The following is a 22,754-nucleotide window of genomic DNA, read 5'->3' on the forward strand; positions in this document are numbered from 1 at the left end:
ACACACACACACACACACACACACACACTTTTGCTATAAATGTATTAGACTGATTAGGTTTTATCGTATTTCCTATTTAATCTGCAATATAAAAAAAAAGTAGAGAGAGAGAGAGAGAGAGAGAGAGAGAGAGAGAGAGAGAGAGAGAGAGAGAGAGAGAGAGAGAGAGAGAGAGAGACCTTAAGCATATGAATTCCTTGTACACCATTCATCATCATCATCTTCTTCTTGTTCTTCTTTTTATTATTCTCATTATGTATTTTTTTCCCTTCAGACACATTATACCTTCATTATGTTTACTTTCTGCTGACTCATCTCACAAATACCCACATACACGCACACACTTCATCATCATCATCATCATCATCATCATCATCATCATCACCATTATCATCACGTCATCTTTATGGTATTACATTTGGCATTTAGCGTCCTCTCTCTCTCTCTCTCTCTCTCTCTCTCTCTCTCTCTCTCTCTCTCTCTCTCTCTCTCTCTCTCTCTCTCTCTCTCTCTCTCCACTCTGCCTCTTGAATCATAGTTATTTTAGTTCATAGGTTTTGATAGATGCGATTTTTTTTTTCAAATCTTACTGTTTTTATCGTTATTGTTATTATCATTTTTTTATTATTATTTTTTCTAGCAGGATTTATCGACAATATCGCGATAAAAACAACTTATTTTCAATCATCAAAGCCGGTTTCTGTAATGCGAAAATAAAAAAACGCGACAGACATACAGTAACAGATAAATACATGTAATAGCCAGCCAGCCAGTCAGCCAGCCAGTCAGCCAGCCAACCAGCCAGCCAGCCAGCTAACCAACCAGCCAGCCAGCCAGCTAACCAACCAGCCAGCCAGCCAGCCAGCTAACAAACCAGCCAGCCAGCTAACCAACCAGCCAGCCAGCCAGCTAACCAGCCAGCCAGCCAACCAGCCAGCCAGCCAGCCAGCTAACCAACCAGCCAGCTAACCAGCCAGCCAGCTAACCAGCCAGCCAGCTAACCAGCCAGCCAGCCAGCCAGCTAACCAACCAGCTAGCCAGCCAGCCAGCCAGCTAACCAACCAGCCAGCCAGCTAACCAGCCAGCCAGCCAGTCAACCAGCAAGCCAGCTAACCAACCAGCCAGTCAGTCAGCCAGTAAGCCAGTCAGCCAGTCAGTCAGCCAGTAAGCCAGTAAGCCATTTAGTCAGTCATCCAGTCAGTCAGTCAGTCAACCAGCCAGTTAGAGCGCTAGCCAGTCAGTCAGTCAGCCATTCATTCATCTAGCCAGACAACTAGACAATATTAAAGAAGGAAATTTTAAATAGGAATGCTTATACTTTTTTTTTAATCTAAATTTGATCATGAACGAAAATGCCCACCACTACCACCACCACCACCACCACCACCACCACCACCACACTCTCGCCTCGTGCCATTAACAAGTGCCTCAGATAACAGTGCCATTATGCAGCTCTATGTGGCGGCCTTGGTTGAGTAGTGTGGGGGAGGTGGTCCATCTTTGGTACTGAGGATCATCGTCATCATTATCATCACGCACACACACACACACACACACACACACACACACACACACAACCTGCATCGTAGAAGTGGTGTGAGGAATGCAAGGCCAGATTTTGCTTGTATAGGTCTTCATGTGGGGTGTACGATTTAAAAATGAGTGAGTTTCTTTCTTCCTTACTTCTCTCTTTGTTCTTGTTTGAATTCGTCTTTATCTCTCTCTCTCTCTCTCTCTCTCTCTCTCTCTCTCTCTCTCTCTCTCTCTCTCTCTCTCTCTTTGTTTGAATTTGTCTCGTTTGAATTTTTTTTTGTCCTGTTTGAATTCTTTTGTTTTAATTTTTCTCTTCCTGTTTGAATTCTTGTCTCTCTTATGTGATCTTTTTCTTCCTGTTTGATTTTATTCTTCTTGTTTGAATTTTTCTTTCTCTTGTTTGAATTTTTCTCTTTTGAATTTTTCTCTTTGTTTGAATTTTTCTCTTTTCGTTTGAATTTTTCTGTTCCTGTTTGAATTTTTTTGTTCCTGTTTGAATTTTTCTGTTTCAGTTTGAATTTTTCTCTTTTTGTTTGAATTTTTCTCTTCCTGTTTGAATTTTTCTCTTTGTTTGAATTTTTCTCTTTTCGTTTGAATTTTTCTCTTTCTGTCTGAATTTCCTTCTTCCTGTTTCAATTTTTCTCTCCCTGTTTGATTTTTTCTTCCTGTATGAATTAATTTTCTCTTCCTGTTTGAATTTTCTCTCTTTTGTTTTTTATTTTTTTTTCTAACCTGTTTGATTTTTTTGTCTTGTTTGAATTTCTCTCTTTATTACGGTGCTTGTGCCTTATACTCTTATTACTTTATAATCAGAAGCGAAATGTTCAATAATTTACTATTTAACACTGGATACATTACATCTGTTTTCATGAAAATAATAAGTTATTGGAGATTTCACTTCTGATTACAAAGGAATAATAATACAAGGCAAATGAATGGCTCTCTATTTATCTACCTCTTTGTTCAACCATCTGTTTGCCACTACTCTGCCTTTCTGTCCACGTGTCTGTCTCCTTGCATGTCTTTCTAAACTCTACCTGTCTTCCTGTCTTTTTTGCCTGTTTGTTTACATTCCTACTGTCTGTTAGCCATTGTTTGCTTACCTGTTTGTCCTTATGTCCTCCTTCCTGTCTGTCTTTCTATCTATCCTCCTACCTGCTCGTCTGTCTACCTGTCTATAGTCTTTTGGGCTACACTCCTGCCTCCGTGTCTGTTGGTCTTTGTCTAAATCCAAACTTTCTTGTCTGCATTTCTGTCCATCTATTTACTAGCTTATTTAACATTCTTCTACTCTTCTGTCTTATCCTTGCCTTCCTGTCTGTTTATATCCTTGCCTGTCTGTCTGCCTATTTTGTCTATTAGCTTTCTATTTGCTTATTTATTTATCTATCCCACCTGTCTAACTGTTTGCTCCTATCCTTGCCTATCTGTCTATCTTATCTATTTGCCTCTTGTTTACTTACTCCCCTACACCCCTACATTTCTGTCTATCCTCCTGTCTGCTTATCCTTCCGCCTACTCAACTACCATTCTCCTTGTCTAAACGCCTACCTATCTCTTTTTACTGTCCTTTCGTGTCCCTGTCTCTTCCCAGCTTAAGATAAACGCTTCCCGTCTGAGGTAACCTAACCCATGTTGCCTTAGAGAGAAAGGCTGATATTATTTTTAAGTCTAGAACGTGATGTGACAGGGAGGCAGGGAGGGAAGGAAGGCAGTAAGAGTGAAAGGAGGTGAGGGAGGAGGGAAGGGAGAAGGGTAGCGAGAGAAGAGGAGGGAGGTGCATGAGTCAAGTAGAGAAGGAAAAAGTGGTAACATGAAGAAATGAAGGAACAAAGGACAGTACCAGAGAAAAAGGGAGAAGGAGAGAGAGAGAGAGAGAGAGAGAGAGAGAGAGAGAGAGAGAGAGAGAGAGAGAGAGAGAGAGAGAGAGAGAGAGAGAGAGAGAAAGGAAAAGATGAGAGAGGTGATGGGAACCGGATGCTGGAGTACTCTCTCTCTCTCTCTCCCTCTCTCTTTCTCTCTCTCTCTCCCCGTGTAAAATTCATCATGACGTCACAGCAACACCCTCTCTCTCTCTCTCTCTCTCTCTCTCTCTCTCTCTCTCTCTCTCTCTCTCTCTCTCTCTCTCTCTCTCATATCTCACACCCTCGAGCACAGCATTTTGAAATAATTCACACCCGCCAAGAGTAAAATGTGTATTGTCTAAGTTTTACGGCCGCAATTTGCATTTTTAGCTTAATTAGTCATGGTTGTTTACGCATCTCAGCCAGGAGGAGAAGGAGGAGGAGGAGGAGGAGGAGGAGGAGGAGGAGGAGGAGGCTAGTGGTGGTATATGTTATTTCTTCTTCGTTTTCTTCATTCTCATAATATTCTGTTTCACTTCGTCTCTTATTTTCGTTTTTCAGATAGATAGATAGATAGAGAGATAGAGATAGATAGATAGAGAGAGAGAGAGAGAGAGGAAGAGAGAGAGAATGTATGTGTGTGTATGTGTGTGTGTGTGTGTGTGTGCGTCATCTTCCCACGGGCATTACAAGACGCGGTATTTTGATGTAAGGACATGACGTGACCAAGACAGATGAAGTTGCAATGCTCTCGTGTCTCATTTCTCCGTGGGTCCTGAGGTGGAACAAGGCTGCCTGTCTGCCTGTGTGTCTGTCAGAGTGGTGGTGGTGACAGGAGAGGGTTAGTGATGGGTCTGTCTTTATCTATCTGTCTGTCTGTCTATCTGTCTACTATTTGTCTATTATCTATAAAGACGACGGTGATTCTTGATTATGTCATAACTTTTTTAATCTGTTTATCTATCTATTTATCTCTCTATCTATGTTTATATCTATCCGTCCATCCATTCCTCTATCTTCCTATCTATATTTTATCCATCAGTCCATCCCTCTACGTACCTACCTGCCTATCTATCTACCTATCTATCTATCTATCTATCTATTACAGGGACTGCCACGAGTAGGCCTTATTACAGCTTCCCTTATTTTCTTACCTACGTTCTTATGTTCTATCTACCTGTCTATCTAACTATCCCTTTATCTACTTCCCTACCTATCTTCCCTGCCAATCTGTTCACCATTCAACTTTCTGGCCTGCACAAGTGGAAGCTTCTATTTTTCAATATTATTCACCATTTTTAACAGGTCTTTTCTTCTCCTCCTGTCGTGTAAGTGAATACCCTTCAAGGATTGGTGTAGGGATCGGATTCCCCTTATGTTCTTGTAATCCTTAGCTGTGTCAATATAATCCGAGGCAATTCAGGCGGAAAATCGGGTACAGGATTCAAAAGGGGAGGCCAAAAAGGGCAAAAAATATGGGACCGAAAAAATTGGTGGTAAAAATGCGAGGATAAAGGGAATTTGATGCTTTGTTAATCCATGTGGAAAAATTTACATACGCGAAAAGGAGAAAATAAAAGTTTGGTTCGAAAAAGAAAGCTATTTTGTTGAGGAATAAAGGAAAAAGAAAAAAAAAGAGAAGGAATGAAGAAAGACTTATGGAAATGAAGAAAATTTATCGTCTTTATCTGACAAATCATTAAATGTTTAGGATGAAGTTATTGTATCTCTCTCTCTCTCTCTCTCTCTCTCTCTCTCTCTCTCTCTCTCTCTCTCTCCCACACATTCACAACCCTCCCTTTCCTACCTTCGTCACCCTTCACCCTCCCCTCCATCACCTCACCCTACCTTCCTTCCTTCGTCACCCTTCACCCTCCTTCATCCCTTCCCTCCCCCTCACTCCACCCTACCTCCCCTAATCACCCCTCTTGACATTCCCCTGCGACCTTTCTACACCCATCACGACCCTTTCTCTACCCCTCACCCCTCACCCCCGCCCCTCCCTGCCCCTCCCCCCTTCCCTTCACATGCAGGTAACATTAATTCTTTCCCTCCTCTCTGTGACTGGACAATACCCACTCGTTGCCATAAATGTCCTTAACTTAATTCCGCAGACACGCTTTCTCTCTCTCTCTCTCTCTCTCTCTCTCTCTCTCTCTCTCTCTCTCTCTCTCTCTCTTTCTTTTCTTCAAGTGGGCTTATTGATAATTCTCTACTCTCTACTCTCTCTCTCTCTCTCTCTCTCTCTCTCTCTCTCTCTCTCTCTCTCTCTCTCTCTCTCTCTCTCTCTCTCTCTCTCTCTCTCTATTTATAGCCACTTCTCATAAGGAAAAAGGTGATTTATTTTTGTTCTTCCGTCTCTCTACTTGAGTTTTTTTTTCTTTTTTTTCCTTATCACGTCATTATTATTATTATTATTATTATTATTATTAGTAGTAGTAGTAGTAGTAGTAGTAGTAGTAGTATCATTACAATTAATATTTTTATAACAACAACAACAACTACTACTACTACTAATAATAATAGTAATAATAAAACTACGACTGCTGTTGCTTCTACTAATACTACAACTGCCACTACTTCCATCATCATCATCATCATCATCATCATCATTATTCGCTTCAATGCCAGACTAACTAAACTAACTTGTAAACCGTTGAGAGAGAGAGAGAGAGAGAGAGAGAGAGAGAGAGAGAGAGAGAGAGAGAGAGAGAGAGAGAGAGAGAGAGAATCAACATATTACACAGCTCCATACAGTAAGAACGAAAGAAAACGGAACAAAATGAACCACAAGAGGCGTAGCGAGGTACACCTGACTAACACGTAACATCTAACACCTGTACACAACTTCCCCGGCTCGTTAACCTGTATTTGTGCCCGGTGACAGCCCGCGATATACTGACGGAGGGGGTAGCGAGGTACGGAGGGCAGGGGAGAGGGAGCCGTAGGTTATATTTCATTCTTTTCTCTTGTTTGTCTTGCATCGTCCTTTCCTCCTTCTCGTGTTCTTCGACCCTCGCCTCTACCTGCTTATATGTAATTTGTCTTTGTTTTTACTATATTTCTTGTACTTCTTTCTTTATTCATGTTATCGTTCTCACTTCTCATTTGTAACGTTTTCTTGTTCGTTTGTTTTTCTTTTGTCTCTCGCCTCTACTCGTTTACTTATTTGTCTTCGTTACGTTTCTTGTACTTCTCGTTTCCATCTATTTTATTGTCCTTTTCTGTAGTTATTGTTTCCTTCGTTGTGTTTACCTGTTTCGCGTCACCTGTTTCTTGTTACTTGTAGTTTTCCTTTCTTTATATTTCTTTAAACTTTCTCGTCTAACATTTTGCCTATTACTTGTTTTTTCGTCCCTTGTTCCTACTAACTCAGCTGTAATTTGCCTCTCCTTTTACTTATATTTCTTGTACCTCTCGTTTCTAACATTCTATACTCCCTTTCTTTCCCTATTACTTGTTTTTTCGTTCCTTGTTACCTGTTGCTTCTATCTATTTTATCTCCTCTTCTCTACCTATCACCTGTTTTCTCGTCCATTGCTCCATCATTTTCATCATAACTTCCCCTTTCCTTTTAACTGATATTTCTTGTAACTCCCGCTCCTTCCTGTTAAGTGTTACTCTTCCAGCTCGCCCGGTTATCAAGGTCAGGAAGTCAGTAGGTGGACATAATGTGGTGTTATCAAGTCCTTTTAAAGTCTTCTTTCATCTTCCTTGCCTCTTGATTCCTCTTGCCGCCCGCTCAGCCATCTCTCGCGCTCATGCCCATTAACATTTTTGCTTGCCCCGCCGCCCGTCTGCCTCTCTACCTACGTACTGTCCTTTTGGTTCTTTTTGACATATATTCCATGCCCTCCACCCTGCCTGCCTCACTACCTGTCGCCTTGCTGCCCTTTATTCTCCTTACTCGTGCCTCCATCCCTCCACACATCACGCATCTCCTCCCTCCGCCCACACACACACCCGCCACTCAACCTTACATCCCGTCTTCTCATCCGCCTTCCCGCCCACCACCACCATAGCCATCCAGTCTGCCCGCCCACGCACCCAGTCCACCCTCAAGCCACCCGGCCCTGTCTCGCCGCCTCATACTCCTCTCCAGCCGCCCTCCCGCCCGCCCGTCCGCCGCCATACAAGGTTATGACTCCTGAGGTGACGAGAGGCGCTCCTTGTGCCTCGCCTTGAGTTGGAGCGGCACTCATAATATCCTGACGAAGGGGATGAAGGGGGTGAAGGGGAGGCAGTATAGCACGGAGGGGGATAAAATTGAATTGTATGCGGGTTCAAGCACCTAGACAATTAACCTTTTGACTTGTTTGGCCTCTCGAGCTTAATAAAATGGCAGTGTTAGGATTTAGTGTGCTGGAAGAGACCACTAGGGGGACATAAGATCGAGTGTTTCAAATACTTTAGTGCCTGTAGCTTTATTTTTATTTACTGAAACTATCCAGCGTTATATTGCTATTAGTTACCAAAGCCCTGACAGGATACAGCATAACGGAACTTGGGTTGTTTTAAGTTTGGTTATTAATTGTTGGGTGTTATTATTAAATCTGCGTGAAACTGACCTGAATTCTAAAGGTTTCAAGCGCCAAGGTAAGGGAAAGGTGATCATTACATTGTGTTGGCTGACTTGATATTTGAACTCTGGGCGGGAATAAAATAACGCTGGATATGACGCCGCTGGGGGTGACTGGGTGAATGAGGGAGTGACTGACTGAGTAAGTGATTGAGTGACCGAGCGAGTGAATGTATAAATGATTGAGTGACCGACCGAATGAATGGATAAGTAATTGATTAAGTGAGTGAATGTGTGAGTGAATGAGTAAATGAAAAGCTGATTGAGAAAGTAAATGATTGAGTGAGTGAGTGAGTAAGATACTTTTTTTTATCTATGGATTACATAAAATTTCAGCGGCTCATATTTTGATCTTACTTTTTTTTTATTTTATTTTTTCAAGCGATTTATATGTTTGTATGTATGTATGTATGTATGTATGCGTGTTTGCGTGTATAAATGTGTGCTCTTTCCTGTATGATCAATTTAATTTCATGACGAAATGTACAAGAACGGAAACACTTGCGGAAAAAAAATAAATAAAAACAAGGCTATTTATTTACTATTTTTCAATGTTGATTATTTTCCTTCCTTATTACGTAAATTAATACAGAGAAATTTAGTATATGACAATCTAGAACTTTCCTTGATGTAGGGAAAAAAATATGGAGAAGGTGTGTGTGTGTGTGTGTGTGTGTGTGTGTGTGTGTGTGTGTGTGTTGATCTGTCATTTTCCGTTTGTCTGTTTTTGTTTAATTGTGTGTGTTATCGTTTCATTTGTCCTTACAGGGAGGAAGACAGACGGTTGGAGATGTATACATGACGGTGTCCGTTGCAGAGAGAGAGAGAGAGAGAGAGAGAGAGAGAGAGAGAGAGAGAGAGAGAGAGAGAGAGAGAGAGAGAGAGAGAGAGAGAGAGAGAGAGAGAGAGAGAGAGAGAGAGAGAGAGAGAGAGAGAGATAGAGAGAGAGAGAGAGAGAGAAAGGAAAGATGAAGGACGAGAGAGATGCATACAAGAGGAGAGATACAGAGAAGTGATGTAGGAATAGGTGGACGGAGGAGGAGAAGGAGGAGGAGGAGGAGGAGGAGGAGGAGGAGGAAGGCACTGCAGCACGAGTGAAGGTCAAGGAGCAAGCAAGTGGCGGCCATCTTCCACTTAAGTTTAAGCAAAGAATGACAGGAGGGGAAAAAATATTTATTGTGTCTGTCCTCCTGATCAGTGAACAAAGGAACACCAAAACAACACAAAGGAACACAAAGAAAATAAAAAGAAAAGGAAAAAGGCATCATTATCATTATCATCACCACCACCACCACCCACCACAACCACTACCACCACCACCAGCAGACCTATTGCCCCATACGAGACTGTTTGCTCCTGTTTGTTGTTGTTGTTGTTGTTGTTAGTGGTGGTGGTAGTGGTGGTGGGCGTGTGCAATGTACGGTACCAATGTAACGGTGTGTGTGTGTGTGTGTGTGTGTGTGTGTGTGTGTGTGTGTGTGTGTGTGTGTGTGTGTGTGTGTGTGTGTGTGTGTGTAGTTTTCATATTCTTAAATTTTTCATTGTTTACTTTTTGTTCTTTTTATTTCTACAGTTCTATAAAAACCATCATATTGTATTTTTAAAGTTAAGTCAATATTCAAGTTCTCTTGATAATAAAGCACAAATAACCTTTGATTCAATTACCATAATGTTATCTCTCTCTCTCTCTCTCTCTCCTCTCTCTCCTCTCTCTCTCTCTCTCTCTCTCTCTCTCTCTCTCTCTCTCTCTCTCTCTCTGACCCTTGCTGAACTCGCCTCCCGCACGAGGGTCGCAAGGTCAACAGGAGACATGATCCCCATCAATACCAGGGCAGAGGTTAATGAACAAGAGAGACTGGGAAGAGGGGAGAGCAAGGGGGTCTCTCTCTCTCCTTGTTAGGAAAGTAGGAAGTGAGAGAGAGAGAGAGAGAGAGAGGAGAGAGAGAGAGAGAGAGAGAGAGAGAGAGAGAGAGAGAGAGAGAGAGAGAGAGAGAGAGAGAATGAAGAGGACCAATTGTTTTCTTTGCACCAAGCAAGGCCTCTCTCTTTCTCTTTCTCTCTCTACTCGGGACCACACTCGATTGACCTTGACAACAAAGATCTCAGTGACCTCTCTCTCTCTCTCTCTCTCTCTCTCTGAGACAAGAGAATAAGGGATAATAAACAACACTAGTGAACATTTGTGTGTGTGAGAGAGAGAGAGAGAGAGAGAGAGAGAGAGAGAGAGAGAGAGAGAGAGAGAGAGAGAGAGAGAGAGAGAGAGAGAGAGAGAGAGAGAGAGAGAGAGAGAGAGAGAGAAATTAGAGTGTAGTTTATCACAAACTGGCTCGAGAGGGCCAACGGATCTGATGCTGAATGATCTTCCTTTGTGTTGGTAGGGAAGTTAGAATGAACTAACGTAGGGAGGAAAACAAAGGAAGAAAGCCTATATTCTCCTCTTCCTCCTTGGTCGTCTTCTCTCTCCTTCCTTCTACATCTTCCCCTTCCTCCTCTCTCCGTGACATATTTTCATACAGTTCCTTGAGTCAGCGAGTGCCTGTGAATGATGGTATGAGTGAGGGACTGGAGGGCGTGCAGTAGCGGCGCACGGAAAACGTGTCGACTGATGCGATTCCTCCATTTAATTATTTTCTTCTTTGGGTGCGTAATGCAGGGGCGACAGTGGTGTTTTTATTTTTTTCTAACAGCTGTATTACTAGTACTACTGCTATTATAACTACTAATATCAATTATGTTGCATCACAACCATAACGAACACCAATACGAACGCAATACCACAGCACCACAACGGTCTTACAATAAAAATAAATCATACTTTATGGACGTGGGTAACAAAATGACTAATTTATGGATCAATTACAAATCAATCTCTGCTTGCTTCAGTGTTGCTCGAACCTTCATAAAATTAAGCAGGATTACTTACGAACCTAAACAACCTAACTCGGTCTTTGATGGGGCTCTGATGAATTTAGACCTACTCCTCGATCCTCTGTGAAACTCGATAGACTCCTCGACCGCCTGGGAAGTTATACATAGCCCACTCGAGCCTCTTTACAGCCTCAATGCTCCATAATGAGAGCTGGCTGGGTGCTGGCGGCCATCAGTACCACTCAAGCCTTCCTTATGAGGCCTATTGTCGCAAGGGACCCAGGGAAGGGGGAGGGAAAGGGGAAAGGAGAGGAGGAGGAGGAGGAGGAGGAGGAGGAGGAGGAGTTAGGCATAGGGATGTAAGGGGCTGATGAAGGTAACATTATGGAAGTGAGGTTGGAGTGAAGGAACGAATGGAGGAAGGAGAGGGAAGGAAGAGTGTAAATGAGAAAGTTGTGCGCCTTATCGTGGCTACTCTTTGGTGGAGAGAGCCTTGGCATATGTATGTATTGTAGTGTAGGTTGTTCACTGGACTTTCTGCATCGTTGACGTTTCCTTTTAACAACTATTTTCAAACAATATTTCGCTCCTTTCCCTGCAGGAACTTCTGTCCCTACACGGTGAGCAAGATGGTGTCCTGCAAGGTGCTCAACGGGACGGAGACATACACAGGGCGCGTCGCTGTCGGCCAGAGGAGCAGATTAATGTAAGTACTGATAACTTTTCTTTCCCTCAATTGTCAAAAATTGTCAAAAAAGACATGTACTCGTAAGTCTCATGGTTCCTTGCAGCTTCCCTTTTCTTATGTTCGTAGTAGTAGTAGTAGTAGTAGTAGTAGTAGTAGTAGTAGTAGTAGTAGTAGTAGTTGTTGTTGTTGTTGTTATTGTTGTATTATACCTTATGAATAAAGACAGGATCAGTTAATTCCACAATTTCGTCACTCCCTTTCTATCACGCCACCAAATCACCACTTCCTCCCTCACAACAGGACGATGACGCGGCCCCACTACTCCATCACGTTCAGGGAGGTGCAGGAGACGGCGTACGGCTGCTGTCCAGGCTTCCACGGCGACAACTGTGATAACAGTAAGACCAGCCACTGCATTTTCAAACACTTCAGATAACAATAAGATGAAGATGAATGAGCTTCTCCATTTTCAAACTCTTCAGCGTCTTATCTCGACTACTTTTATAAGGCTCTATAGAGGATGTTATTGGACATTTCAAGAGTGTTTTTATGGTTCTACTGATAGTTCAACTAGGATTATGTATCATCAATCGGAAGGAAACTCATGAAAACCCGACTAATCGTCTCTGTGGCTTTTTAAAATATTCCTTATACGAGAAAAAAAAAAGGGTTCAAAATATGGGTCCTGTTCTTCAAATATTCACGGGTGTCTCATCCTCCAGAGGCCTTATCACACTATCACTTGTACCGTCGAATTTTCTATTCCTACAAAGAGCGACAGCGTACAACACCCTCTACTGTCAGACGCCGAGTTATTGCGCGAGTCATTAGGAAGGGTACACAGTCGAGGGCAAGGATGCTGTAGGCTACGTTCCTTGGTCAGAGGCAAAGGTCAAAGGCGGCGCTGGGTTGTGTTCTGACCAGATTGTTACATCTCAAATCATAAATACCTTTAAAATACAAGTTTATTATCGATTCATAAAATTAAGGTTCATGGGAATTTAAGGGTGGAAAGTGGAAGCGGCTGAACAGGTCCACGCATTGTTTTGATTGTTTTGCGCGTTGCAGGATAAGATGTATGTAATTTGAGCCTCACACCAACTTCATCGCGTCAAGTAACCAACACCACGTCAAGTGTAGTGGTACGTTTGCATCACTCAGCTATGTTCTTCGTGCGAGCCACTTTTCTCCAGTCTTCTTTGTTTTGAGTTGTTTCACGTGTACAGTTAACAATAGCGTGGCGTCAGTATCGCTAGAGAACAAACCATCACTCATGAACAACTCCGCCATTGTTGCTGAGGAACTCGACAACACTGGAAGGAGGAGATCAAACTGCGGGCTGACAGTGTGTGTGCTTGAGGGAGTCTGGCAAGACCAAGAGAAAGCATCTTTAGCCTTGGCCTTGAAAGCTGTGGCGTCCTATATCGAAAGATGGAAAGTCGAAGGAAATACGTTTTAATATGACAAGCGCTTTATATATATATATATATATATATATATATATATATATATATATATATATATATATATATATATATATATATATATATATATATATATAATTATAATGACGGATTTTTTCCTTTCTTTCATGCATTCTCCTGGGGATTACGTGTGTATATTTTCTATTGTTCAGTTCAATTTTGCTTGTATAAGTTCTGCCTGTTCTACATTACTCGATTTTTTTTTTCTTTCATGTTTCACGATTTTGCTTGTACTGAAAGTGTATTCTTGTAGATCCCATTTGCCTTCCTTCCATTCTTGTTGAAATGGAGGTGAGAGGGAAGGGTGGGTGGGATGGGCTGGTGACATGCACACTGTGTACTGCCCACAGGATGCTTCAACTGCACACAAATCCAGCACCTCGAGTCTCGGGTCCGCACACTGGAGGCCAAATTGCTGAGGTCGCCATCTGTGTCACTCCCGCCCCTGCAGAACCCAGTGATCCAGATGGGCCTTCCAGACACCTCCCATGTCCAGGACCATCCCCTCAATGGGAAGCGTGGGCGGGGACGCGGACGAGGCAGCAACAGAGGACGCAACAACAGGAATTCCAGCAGACATCGAGGGCGTGGAAGTGACAGGCGTGTCAGTGGGAGGCGTGGCGGGAATGAAGTTCTCCCTGAAGAAACCTATGAGGTAAGTGACGGCGTGGACCTGCCGATGGAAGGTGCTCAAAAGCCCCTGTTGGTGGAGTGGTGTTTTCCCCTTCACCATAAGTCCGACTTGCCATCTTTTTATATGACACACTGGTGCTTACTTGCAGGAAGAGTGATATTCAAGGCCAAGGATAGGGATAGGCACAGGGCAGGCAGGGATGTGGATCATACAGTCACATTATAACAGGTGCTGCCTTGATCACAGGTGAGAGACTCCAGTCCAGATCAGTGTTCCTGCCCTCCCGGACCTCAAGGCATCCCTGGCATCGATGGCATCCCTGGTGTCAATGGTCAGGATGGAAGCCCAGGGCCCCAAGGGCCCCCTGGACCACAAGGGCCAGCAGGACCACCAGGACTCCCTGGCTTGGTAACGAGTACTTCAGGTGAGAAGAGACAAATAATGAGTGTGGAGATACAATTCTGTGACTCCAGGTTACAGTAGTCTTGCTGGCAGCTGTCTGTTGGTGACGATAGTGTTCCCACAGGTGACAGGCAGCAGGATGGCCAACCCAACTACATCCCTGGCTTACCTGGCCAGCCTGGTGCTCCCGGTGTGCCTGGCATCCGTGGTGAGCCTGGTGTGGCGGGCAGGCCAGGGCCAGCGGGACTGCCAGGCCGCCCAGGCGAGCCAGGTCCCCCTGGACCTCAGGGACCCACAGGCCCACAAGGTGAGTGTTATGACAGGAGGCACAGGAGACTGCATGCTGTCTTATACAGTGGCTGTTGATGCTTCACACAAATGGTTCCCTCCAACCTCTCCTTCTGTGCACAGGACTACCAGGAGTGGGCTTGCCAGGACCCAAGGGTGACCGTGGGCTGGACGGACTGCCTGGAGAAAGAGGTTCAAATGGGCTGCCAGGGCCTGTGGGGCTGCAAGGAGCACCAGGACCCAAGGTGGGAGGACGATCATTCCCTGCATGTATTGTGGTGATTTTCTCTGAGGTAAAGTGTTGCCCTGCACTGCCCACTGCTGCCACGGGACTTTTCTTCCTACTCACAGGGTGACCCGGGGCTTAATGGCATTGCTGGCAACCAGGGCCTGCCTGGACCCAAGGGGGAGATTGGCCCTCTGGGACCACCAGGACCAACTGGTAGACCAGGACAGCGAGGAGATATTGGCCCTGTAGGACCTCAAGGTGTCCCTGGTCCCCCTGGTCCCCCTGGACCTCCAGGACCATCAGCACATCAGGGATCTGTGCCATGGGGTCTGGGCAACTACTATGGTAAGTTCATCATTCATCTTGATCCTCTCAAGTTGTTAGTGTTTGTGTTGCCATGTTCTGTGCTGACACAAGGTAACACAACAAACTCCTGCAGATGAATACCCTGAGGCAGCATATCAGGGCAGCGGTGATGGCCTTCATATTGATGATGATGAATATCCACTTGATGCTCCAGGCCTTCCCCTGCCTCGGGGTCGCCCGGGGCCGCCGGGACCCAAGGGTGCTAAAGGTCAGATCACTGAGGTCATGTTCTTAATGTTGTGTATGTCACAAACTTGTAATATTTGGGTACTGTTGTGGTACTTGATGGCATCTTTTCCAGTGCCACTTTTCCAAGTACCATGTGGGACACACACACACACACACACACACACACACACACACACACACACACACACACACACACACACACACACACACACACACACTTCACACATGCATGGTTACATTTACTGACTGCCTGTTGTGGTATTTCCTCTTGCAGGTGAGCCAGGAAGTCCAGGCATCAGAGGGGACAGAGAGTCTGCTGGGATCCAACAAGGCTCTCGAGGTGAGTGGTGTGGCAGGGAGGACAGATGTTGTGGGAGAGAACAATCCCTTCCCCCCCTCTCTCTCTCTCTCTCTCTCTCTCTTTGAGGCTGCTCTGGGCTTAGCTAAGGCTGGATTAAGGTTGCTCTGGGGTGGGCTGAGGCTTGGCTGAGGCAGGATTAAGGCTACTCTGGGCTGGGTTTAAATGGGTTTGGGCTTGGCTGAGGCTGAATTAAGGCTGCTCTGGGCTGGGTTTAGGCTTGATTGAAGCTGGATTAAGGCTTGGTTGAGGCTTGGCTGTGCTGAGCTGGTGATGCTGCAGTGCTGCGCAAGAAGTTTCTGCAGGAAGTTCTCATTTCTCCATTTTACTCTACATCTTAATCAGCTATTTTTTTTCTCCTTTCTTCCAAAGTGTAAATTTCTGTTTATGCGTGAAGTTCTCTCAGTTTTCAGTGCCACTCTGTATCTCCTTTACCAACAACTTTTCTTCAGCTGCTTCCACACTCCCTCCTCACCACCAAGCACTATTACTTTACTAATACCTCACATATGCAAAAGACTGATCCATGGTTAGTATGCAGTGTGGTTTGAGAAATATGGATAAGGGGTCAGTCTTAGTTGACATGCTTCCTTAGTCCTGAAAAGAATGATGCAATATAAGATCTCTGTTTCCCTGTTCCAGATGGGGACTTCCAGGGGGTCTCCATTGGGGAGCTGCTCCATACAGTTAAAAGTCTCCAAGAAAAAATGAACTTGATGGATGCTCGAGTCAGCATCCTGGAGGGTGAAGTTGCAAGGATTTCTGGTAAGTACTTGGGTTCCTTTACTTTGTGATCCCCTTGCTGTTGTACTCTGCTAATAATATTTGTTTTATTCTTTGTCAAGTAATATTGCACAGTGCACTCATTTCCTGTGTGTAGCATTTTCTTCCTTCATTGGTCCTGTGATCTACTGCCAGTCTCTTTACAGCACCTGATCGCTGATGGATTCTTAGCAGATCAGAGTTGGTTATGAAGGAAAAGGTTAATACAATGGAAAGGAGTGCAGGTTATTCAGCTTCTGACCACAACTGTGCTGTGGTTCCTTGACTGACTGTCACTTGTGCATGAGTTGTTACTCTGGTGATGGATTGTGCTCTACTGTTTTATGTTATCAGACAATGCAACTTAATTTACTACATATCTTACTTGTAAACAAAATTACAAGCATGTATACTCACTAAATTACCTTTTTTTTTCAAGCAGAGCCTAATTATTAATCATTTGATGGAGCACCTATAGAAAAAAAACATCAATTTACTGGCTTGCTTGTAGTCTGATGAATGTAATACAGGATGTGATGGAGAGCTTAAAATGGTATATGATTTTAAATATGAAACAGAAGTGGTGTTATACAGGGTTGGCAGATGAAGCAGAGCATGGACTGTCATGCTGATCTGGTCTTATTGGAGAGTGGAATAAGGCTACTGATGAAGACTGAAGAAGGTGCCTTGATGTAGTGTGAGAGATGTGAGGCTGAGGGAAGACCAGCAGTGGGATGGATGGGCAGAGTGAGGAGTGCTTGATGCAGAAGGGATGTCTGTGGAGTGAGGGAGAGTGGTTGTCCAAGGCAGGAATGAACAGAGTCCAGTTGTTGATGCAGGGATGGTGTGGCCATGATGGGTGGGTCTCTTGTATCTGTTCTGATCAATGTAATGAAATAATACATGAAGTCTTTTGATGGGTTGACCAGTACCAAGATCACCTTCCTCTTGACATTTTGATATGCTAGAGTGCAACTTCCATTAACCAGCATGCTATCACATTCTCAGTACACAACCTATAAAATCTTCCCCATAAGAAAAATCCTAATGAATAACACAGAAGCAGCTCAGAACTGTCCACTAGTAAGTCCTCAGGTGGTGCTGGGCTCACCTGGCTCATCTTCAGCCTGGCCCTGGCCTAACCTGTCTTAACCTGACACTAACCTGTGGAGTGATGGTCCCCTGGCAGCCTCTGGGCAGTCCACCTCTGCAGGGACCCTTCAGGAGGTAATGAATGAAAATAACAATACCTGCACAGTGTATATTACAATGATACCTGCAACACAACACAACACATTACCATGCATGTCACCTGTATACACACACACACACACACACACACACACACACAGTTTTCAAGAGATCAATAAATCAGTGTAATCAAGTGTGATAGCACTGTCCTGAATCTAGAAGAAAATGTGATAATTTGGTTTTAAAAGATGGGACCAAATCTTCTGACAATAAAAGTGCATTGTCAAACACACATACACTCTACATCTATGGTATCAAACAACTACAATTTCATAGCAACATGTGGAATGGCCATACATTCAGCTCCTCATGACCTGTGACACTAAACATTGAAGTAAGCCACATGCTGATCACCACCACACAGGCTGCTCCCGCTGCCACTAACACTGCACTCTCCTGTGTGTTGCAGGCCAGTGGCAGGGCAAAGACTACCTCAGACTCATTGAGGACTGGCTGCCTCCTGAGGGGCCCTGGACCTAAAGGCCTAGCTAGGTTGGGAGCAGCGCTGTGGGGGCAACCTGAACACCCACACCATCACCACCACTACCACCACCACCACCACCACCACCACCACCACCACCACCACCACCACCACCATCACCACCAACTAAATGAACCACTTCCCATGGTTCAGTAGCTTATCGTGTGAAGACCCTTAATCAAATACCCAGACTGAAACACAACACCCTCACACTATCACGGTGCCACGGTGTTGCTGGCGAGTCAACACCTGCCGAGTGTTATCTGTAGTGTCCCAAAAGTAACAAAATATCCATTTCATGTGGTGATGTTGACTCTGTACCACAAATATTCTACTGAGAAAGTCATAATGTCTTGAGTTGTTTCTTCCTGTTTGAGTTTGGTTTGCCTGCAGTGCTCAACTAATAAGCTTCATAATTCAAGATGCCATCAATCCACTCACTGCCAATAACTGTATGCATGCTTTGTAATAAATGTCTGTTTCGTGGATCAGTAGATTATATTAACCAATTATATTATGTACTTTATCTTTGAAGGTAAGGAAAAGATATCAGTTTTTGTTTAGTAGTACAGTAATATCTCCTGTAGTTTAAATCAACCATTACTGTATTACTTCATCAGATATCTGCAAGAATGACAATGTTCTATTACATACAGTACATCCATCTGTCAACTATAACCAATGAAAAGTCAAGGCTACAAATGGTAGACAAAAAGCATAATTTACAGAATGTTTTAGCTAAATTACTGATAGCTAATGTTTGAGAGTCCAGAGAATACTGTGCTACTATTATTTCATGAGTACCTATATAAAGTAAGGGTTTAATTTCTCTTAAAATCTGTCTTAACTTCTCATTGCAGTGACACACACACACACACACACACACACACACACACATTTAAATTTCCAAAGTTAATTATGTCTCCTTTCAGTGTCGCAGTTAACATAAGTGAGAGTTGGAGGTACTTGTATTTCTTTTCCTGTTAATCTGTCTCTTTCATCCAAAATATAAAAGGACTCTCTTGTCTTCAGGTTGTAGTTAATATAGCCTAGTTTGTTGCTGTCTGAGAGATTCACTTGCATTCCTCTTCCTCCTCTTCCTGTCTCTCCCTCATCCAAAATATAAAAGCACTCTCGTCTTCAGGTCATAAGTAGTATAGTATAGTTTGTTGCTGTCTGAGAGATTCACTTGCATTTCTCTCCCTCCTCTTTCCGTCTCTCCCTCATCCAAAATATGTACACACTCTTTTATCTTCAGGTCACACTGGTGGTGGGACGCAGCTGCATGGCTACCCCGACTCACCGTACAACCCAACCGGAGATGTGCCTGCCTCTACGACCAACTACAGCAGCCAGACTGATGGCCTCTTGAGACGGGTGAGGCGTAAATGTTATATAGTATGTGTGTTTGTAGCATCCTACCAATGTATCTCTGCTTGTTATGCGCGGTGAGACTGATAATTTAATCTTATCTAGGGTCTATTCTCAGATGCTATGTTCTCTCATTATGACAATTTTCAAAAGCCCCCAAAAATGGTAAATTGGGTTGTCATTAGTGTTTTTCCTATTTATGATATAGATTCCTCATTAATCTATCCCTGGAATCATGAAAACACTCTTGAAAACACTTACAGCTTTGACTAGAGCCTGTTGAAAGAAGTAGAGATAAGTTGCCTTAGAGTTTAAGAATATTGGAACTTGGCCTTATCAAAATCATGTAACCTCACATACCATACCCGTTACGTACACTTAAGAGTTTCAGAGAACTTATATAACTTAGCAAACTTACTTTAATTTATTGTTTTGTTTAACTGTTTCTAGACTGTATATCTTTATTTGGAATACTGAAAAGTCTGTGTTGGTTTATTCCTTTAACTTATGAGAAAAAAATCTATATTTCTTTATTTCATGATTCCATGACTATGTATCTTAATTTGAACGCTCTAGTCCACCATCTGCCTCGGCACACACACTGCTTGGCATGCTGAGGTGTGCACATCTCAACACCTGCCACTACTAACTCACCACGTCTTCCTCTCTTCCCCTGAACTCCTTCATTGACTTGGCTTCCCCTTATGCTAAATAAAATATTGTACATACAAGTTTAGAGAATAATTTTTGAGAGACACCATAGACAACAAAAGGAAGGATGAGACAGTTTAAATTTTTGGATGTCTATAATTTTGGATTTGCTCAGTAGGACTCTCTAGATTAAGAAATTAAAAGTGTTATATTTTCTTTAGCCAATAAGTTGCTACAGCTTCTTCTCAGCTTGGTATTATAGTCTAGTATGAATTTAGATAACAATTTTGAAAGTTATCATTCACATTGAGTGTCTAACAAAGTTTTCTCATCTTGGATGAGTCAAACAGCCTTGGGTTCCTGAAAATAAATCACATGTGCCATTATCAGTCAAAAGGTTAGGAGTCAAATTACTCTGGTTAATGAAATTACTCTTGATCTAAGGTTCAGGTACTAAAGTTACTGTTCTTATCTCCTAGGTGGACCGACTGAATGGACTGGTTAATTCTGCCCTGCCACCGAGAGGTAGAGAGCCCACAGTCTCTCTGCAACCCCAAGTGACCTATTCCGAGGGGCTTGACAGGGGAGGAGCAGAGGACGACGACAGCAGCTCCTCCTCACTCCCATCACCACCAGTGGCAGGGGAGGAGGTTGAGTTGCCAGCACCAGACACCTCAAGAGTGGAGGTGGGAACAACCACTCAGGACTCTTTGTATGAGGAGGGCGAGGGCAACTATGACTACAGAAACTATTTGTATGAGGACAGGTACGACTATGGAGACTATGGAGACAACAGAGACTCCATTGATTATTACTATGACTACGGCGGCAACACACGGAGGAAGAGACAACATGTGGCTGCAAATGAAGTGAAGGGAACACAGGAGTCTGCCAGAACACAAGGGAACTCTGAACACATGGAACGGAGTGGCAAGAGACAGAAGCAGAGAACGTCAAGGAAACTATCAATGAAGAGAAGGAAAAGTGCACAGAATGTAATAGCAGAGACAGATTCACATGAGAGAGAAACTATGCCACTCTCTCATTCTCCTCAGTCCAGCACAGGTCAGCAGCAGGAAGATCTGCAAGGCGACAGAGGAGAAAGGAGATACAATAATAGGAGGATAGAGAACCTTCACCCTCTTAAAGCATTTGGTCTTCGGTACAGACGTGGCCTGGATTACCTCCTGGGGAAATCTAGCAAGGAGGATGTCACTTGGATATAGTTATTGCACTTATAGCTTTTTTTTTATATACATTTTCTCTGGTTGTAAAGATCCAAAAGTGACCGACAAGATGGATCAGTAACAATTGATGTGATAGATATTACAATGCTTCATACTGTGTTGTCTTGAACTTTCACACAGGCTTTGCTTTCAAATGATGCCTGATTTTGTGCATTCTGTTCTTAAGCCTCACTCAGCTCATACAGGATCCTTATAAGTGAGCATTTAGGGACCAACTGAGAGACAGCCACAGCAGCAGCTATACAGGATAGAAATCTTGAGTGCCTTTAACAATTTTGCTGTCTTCAGACACTTAGCTTAAGAAAATATGCAAGTATGTTCATAGTAGGTTTCTTTTTATAGACTTTGCTTTGTTGTTATTCTGAAGTAAAATAATGACTATACTAGATTTTGTCATAACTTGTATTTTGTTTAAATGTTTTCCTTTTTATTATCATTCTAAAATCATTCACTTTCACTGTTTTGTTGATCCAGTATCCCCTCAGGAGTGCCAATGCAACACTGAGACACTGAACTTAAGAACATAAGAAATAAGGGAAGCTGCAAGAAGCCATCAGGCATACACGTGGCAGTCCCCATTGATCCGAAGGGCAGTCATGGGAGGGCATGGCTGGCCTTCAAACATGGGGCAGGACATTCACAATAACAAGAATTTGACATGCCACCAGCCGCCAATGAAGTCGAAATGATCAGTACTTGCATGGGTCAAGGTTATATCAGACTGACCTGTTACTGTGTTAACCTTGCTACATGTGAACCTGCCCACTTAAATATGCCATGAGTTTGTCCACAAAGAAAAACGGATAATGAACTGAGAAATATGAGATTGAAAGCAACCAGCCATTACTTCACAGCCATGGTCCAGGATGTGTGGTGCTGCCTGAGCCAAGACACAACACTTATTGCTTCATTTAAAACAGACATGAATGGCTCTGTCAAGTTTAAGCATTGCACAATTCCAAAGGACCCTTAGCTGCTCTCCTGCACTAATCAGGCAGTCATCCTACATTTCTAGTTTATTTACATGTTAGGGAGGAACTGTTTAGGGTAAAACTTCTACACTCTTTAGGGGAATGCCACTTAACTTAATTAGATTATAAGCTGTAAATGCAAATAACATTCATTCATTCCTACTTTCTCAACTGTTTGTTATTCCATTTCAAGTATATTTTTAGGATATGTTTTCTATTCCTGATGCCTTATGAGCTCTAGAGAAAAGGAAGTCTCATCAAAATTATGCTGTCAAGTCTGCCACTAATAAAATAATTGGTTGTAAAAATAATTGTGTTATTTCACAAACGACGCCTGTCCAACCCAAATATTTCAGTGTAATGAAAATCCCATATAGTAAAATGCTAAGGAAGATGGATACATGTGTACTGTACCATATACTATCATAAGATGTTTTTAGCTTCATAAAGAGCTATGAAAAACTTAAGTGTTAATAGCATCAAATTCTGTCTAAAATATCATTTGAAAATATCTGGAGCTTTCTGGTGCAGGTCAATTACTTTTGCAGTGTCTCTGTT

The 22,754-nt window shown here is 43.1% G+C and overlaps 2 protein-coding genes across 10 annotated transcripts in view; one reads left to right on the forward strand and one right to left on the reverse strand.

The window, feature by feature from the left end:
* Window positions 1–22,504, forward strand: part of LOC135088777 (collagen alpha-1(I) chain-like) — a 54,574-nt gene extending 32,070 nt beyond the window's left edge. For 2 of the 3 annotated variants that reach the window (XM_063983796.1, XM_063983797.1), the window contains exons 3-14: window positions 11,426–11,530; window positions 11,813–11,910; window positions 13,347–13,651; window positions 13,877–14,054; window positions 14,157–14,339; window positions 14,444–14,565; window positions 14,672–14,894; window positions 14,989–15,123; window positions 15,379–15,444; window positions 16,105–16,227; window positions 19,215–19,333; window positions 20,458–22,504. In XM_063983796.1, coding sequence (XP_063839866.1) covers window positions 11,426–11,530; window positions 11,813–11,910; window positions 13,347–13,651; window positions 13,877–14,054; window positions 14,157–14,339; window positions 14,444–14,565; window positions 14,672–14,894; window positions 14,989–15,123; window positions 15,379–15,444; window positions 16,105–16,227; window positions 19,215–19,333; window positions 20,458–21,204 — 2,404 coding nt within the window. In that variant the 3' untranslated portion in view covers window positions 21,205–22,504. Of the gene's footprint in view, window positions 1–11,425; window positions 11,531–11,812; window positions 11,911–13,346; window positions 13,652–13,876; window positions 14,055–14,156; window positions 14,340–14,443; window positions 14,566–14,671; window positions 14,895–14,988; window positions 15,124–15,378; window positions 15,445–16,104; window positions 16,228–17,884; window positions 18,443–19,214; window positions 19,334–20,457 lie in introns of those variants that run through there. The other variant, XM_063983798.1, reaches the window with a different exon arrangement.
* The window catches only part of LOC135088776 (probable ubiquitin carboxyl-terminal hydrolase MINDY-4), a 96,969-nt gene that overhangs the window by 37,642 nt on the left and 36,573 nt on the right, over window positions 1–22,754 (reverse strand). For 5 of the 7 annotated variants that reach the window (XM_063983788.1, XM_063983791.1, XM_063983787.1 and 2 more), the window contains one exon: window positions 17,389–17,442. In XM_063983788.1, coding sequence (XP_063839858.1) covers window positions 17,389–17,442 — 54 coding nt within the window. Of the gene's footprint in view, window positions 1–10,273; window positions 10,493–17,388; window positions 17,443–19,363; window positions 20,339–22,754 lie in introns of those variants that run through there. The other 2 variants (XM_063983792.1, XM_063983794.1) reach the window with 2 other exon arrangements.

This window comes from Scylla paramamosain, chromosome 31 (assembly GCF_035594125.1).
Source record: "Scylla paramamosain isolate STU-SP2022 chromosome 31, ASM3559412v1, whole genome shotgun sequence".
Lineage (NCBI taxonomy): Eukaryota > Metazoa > Arthropoda > Malacostraca > Decapoda > Portunidae > Scylla > Scylla paramamosain.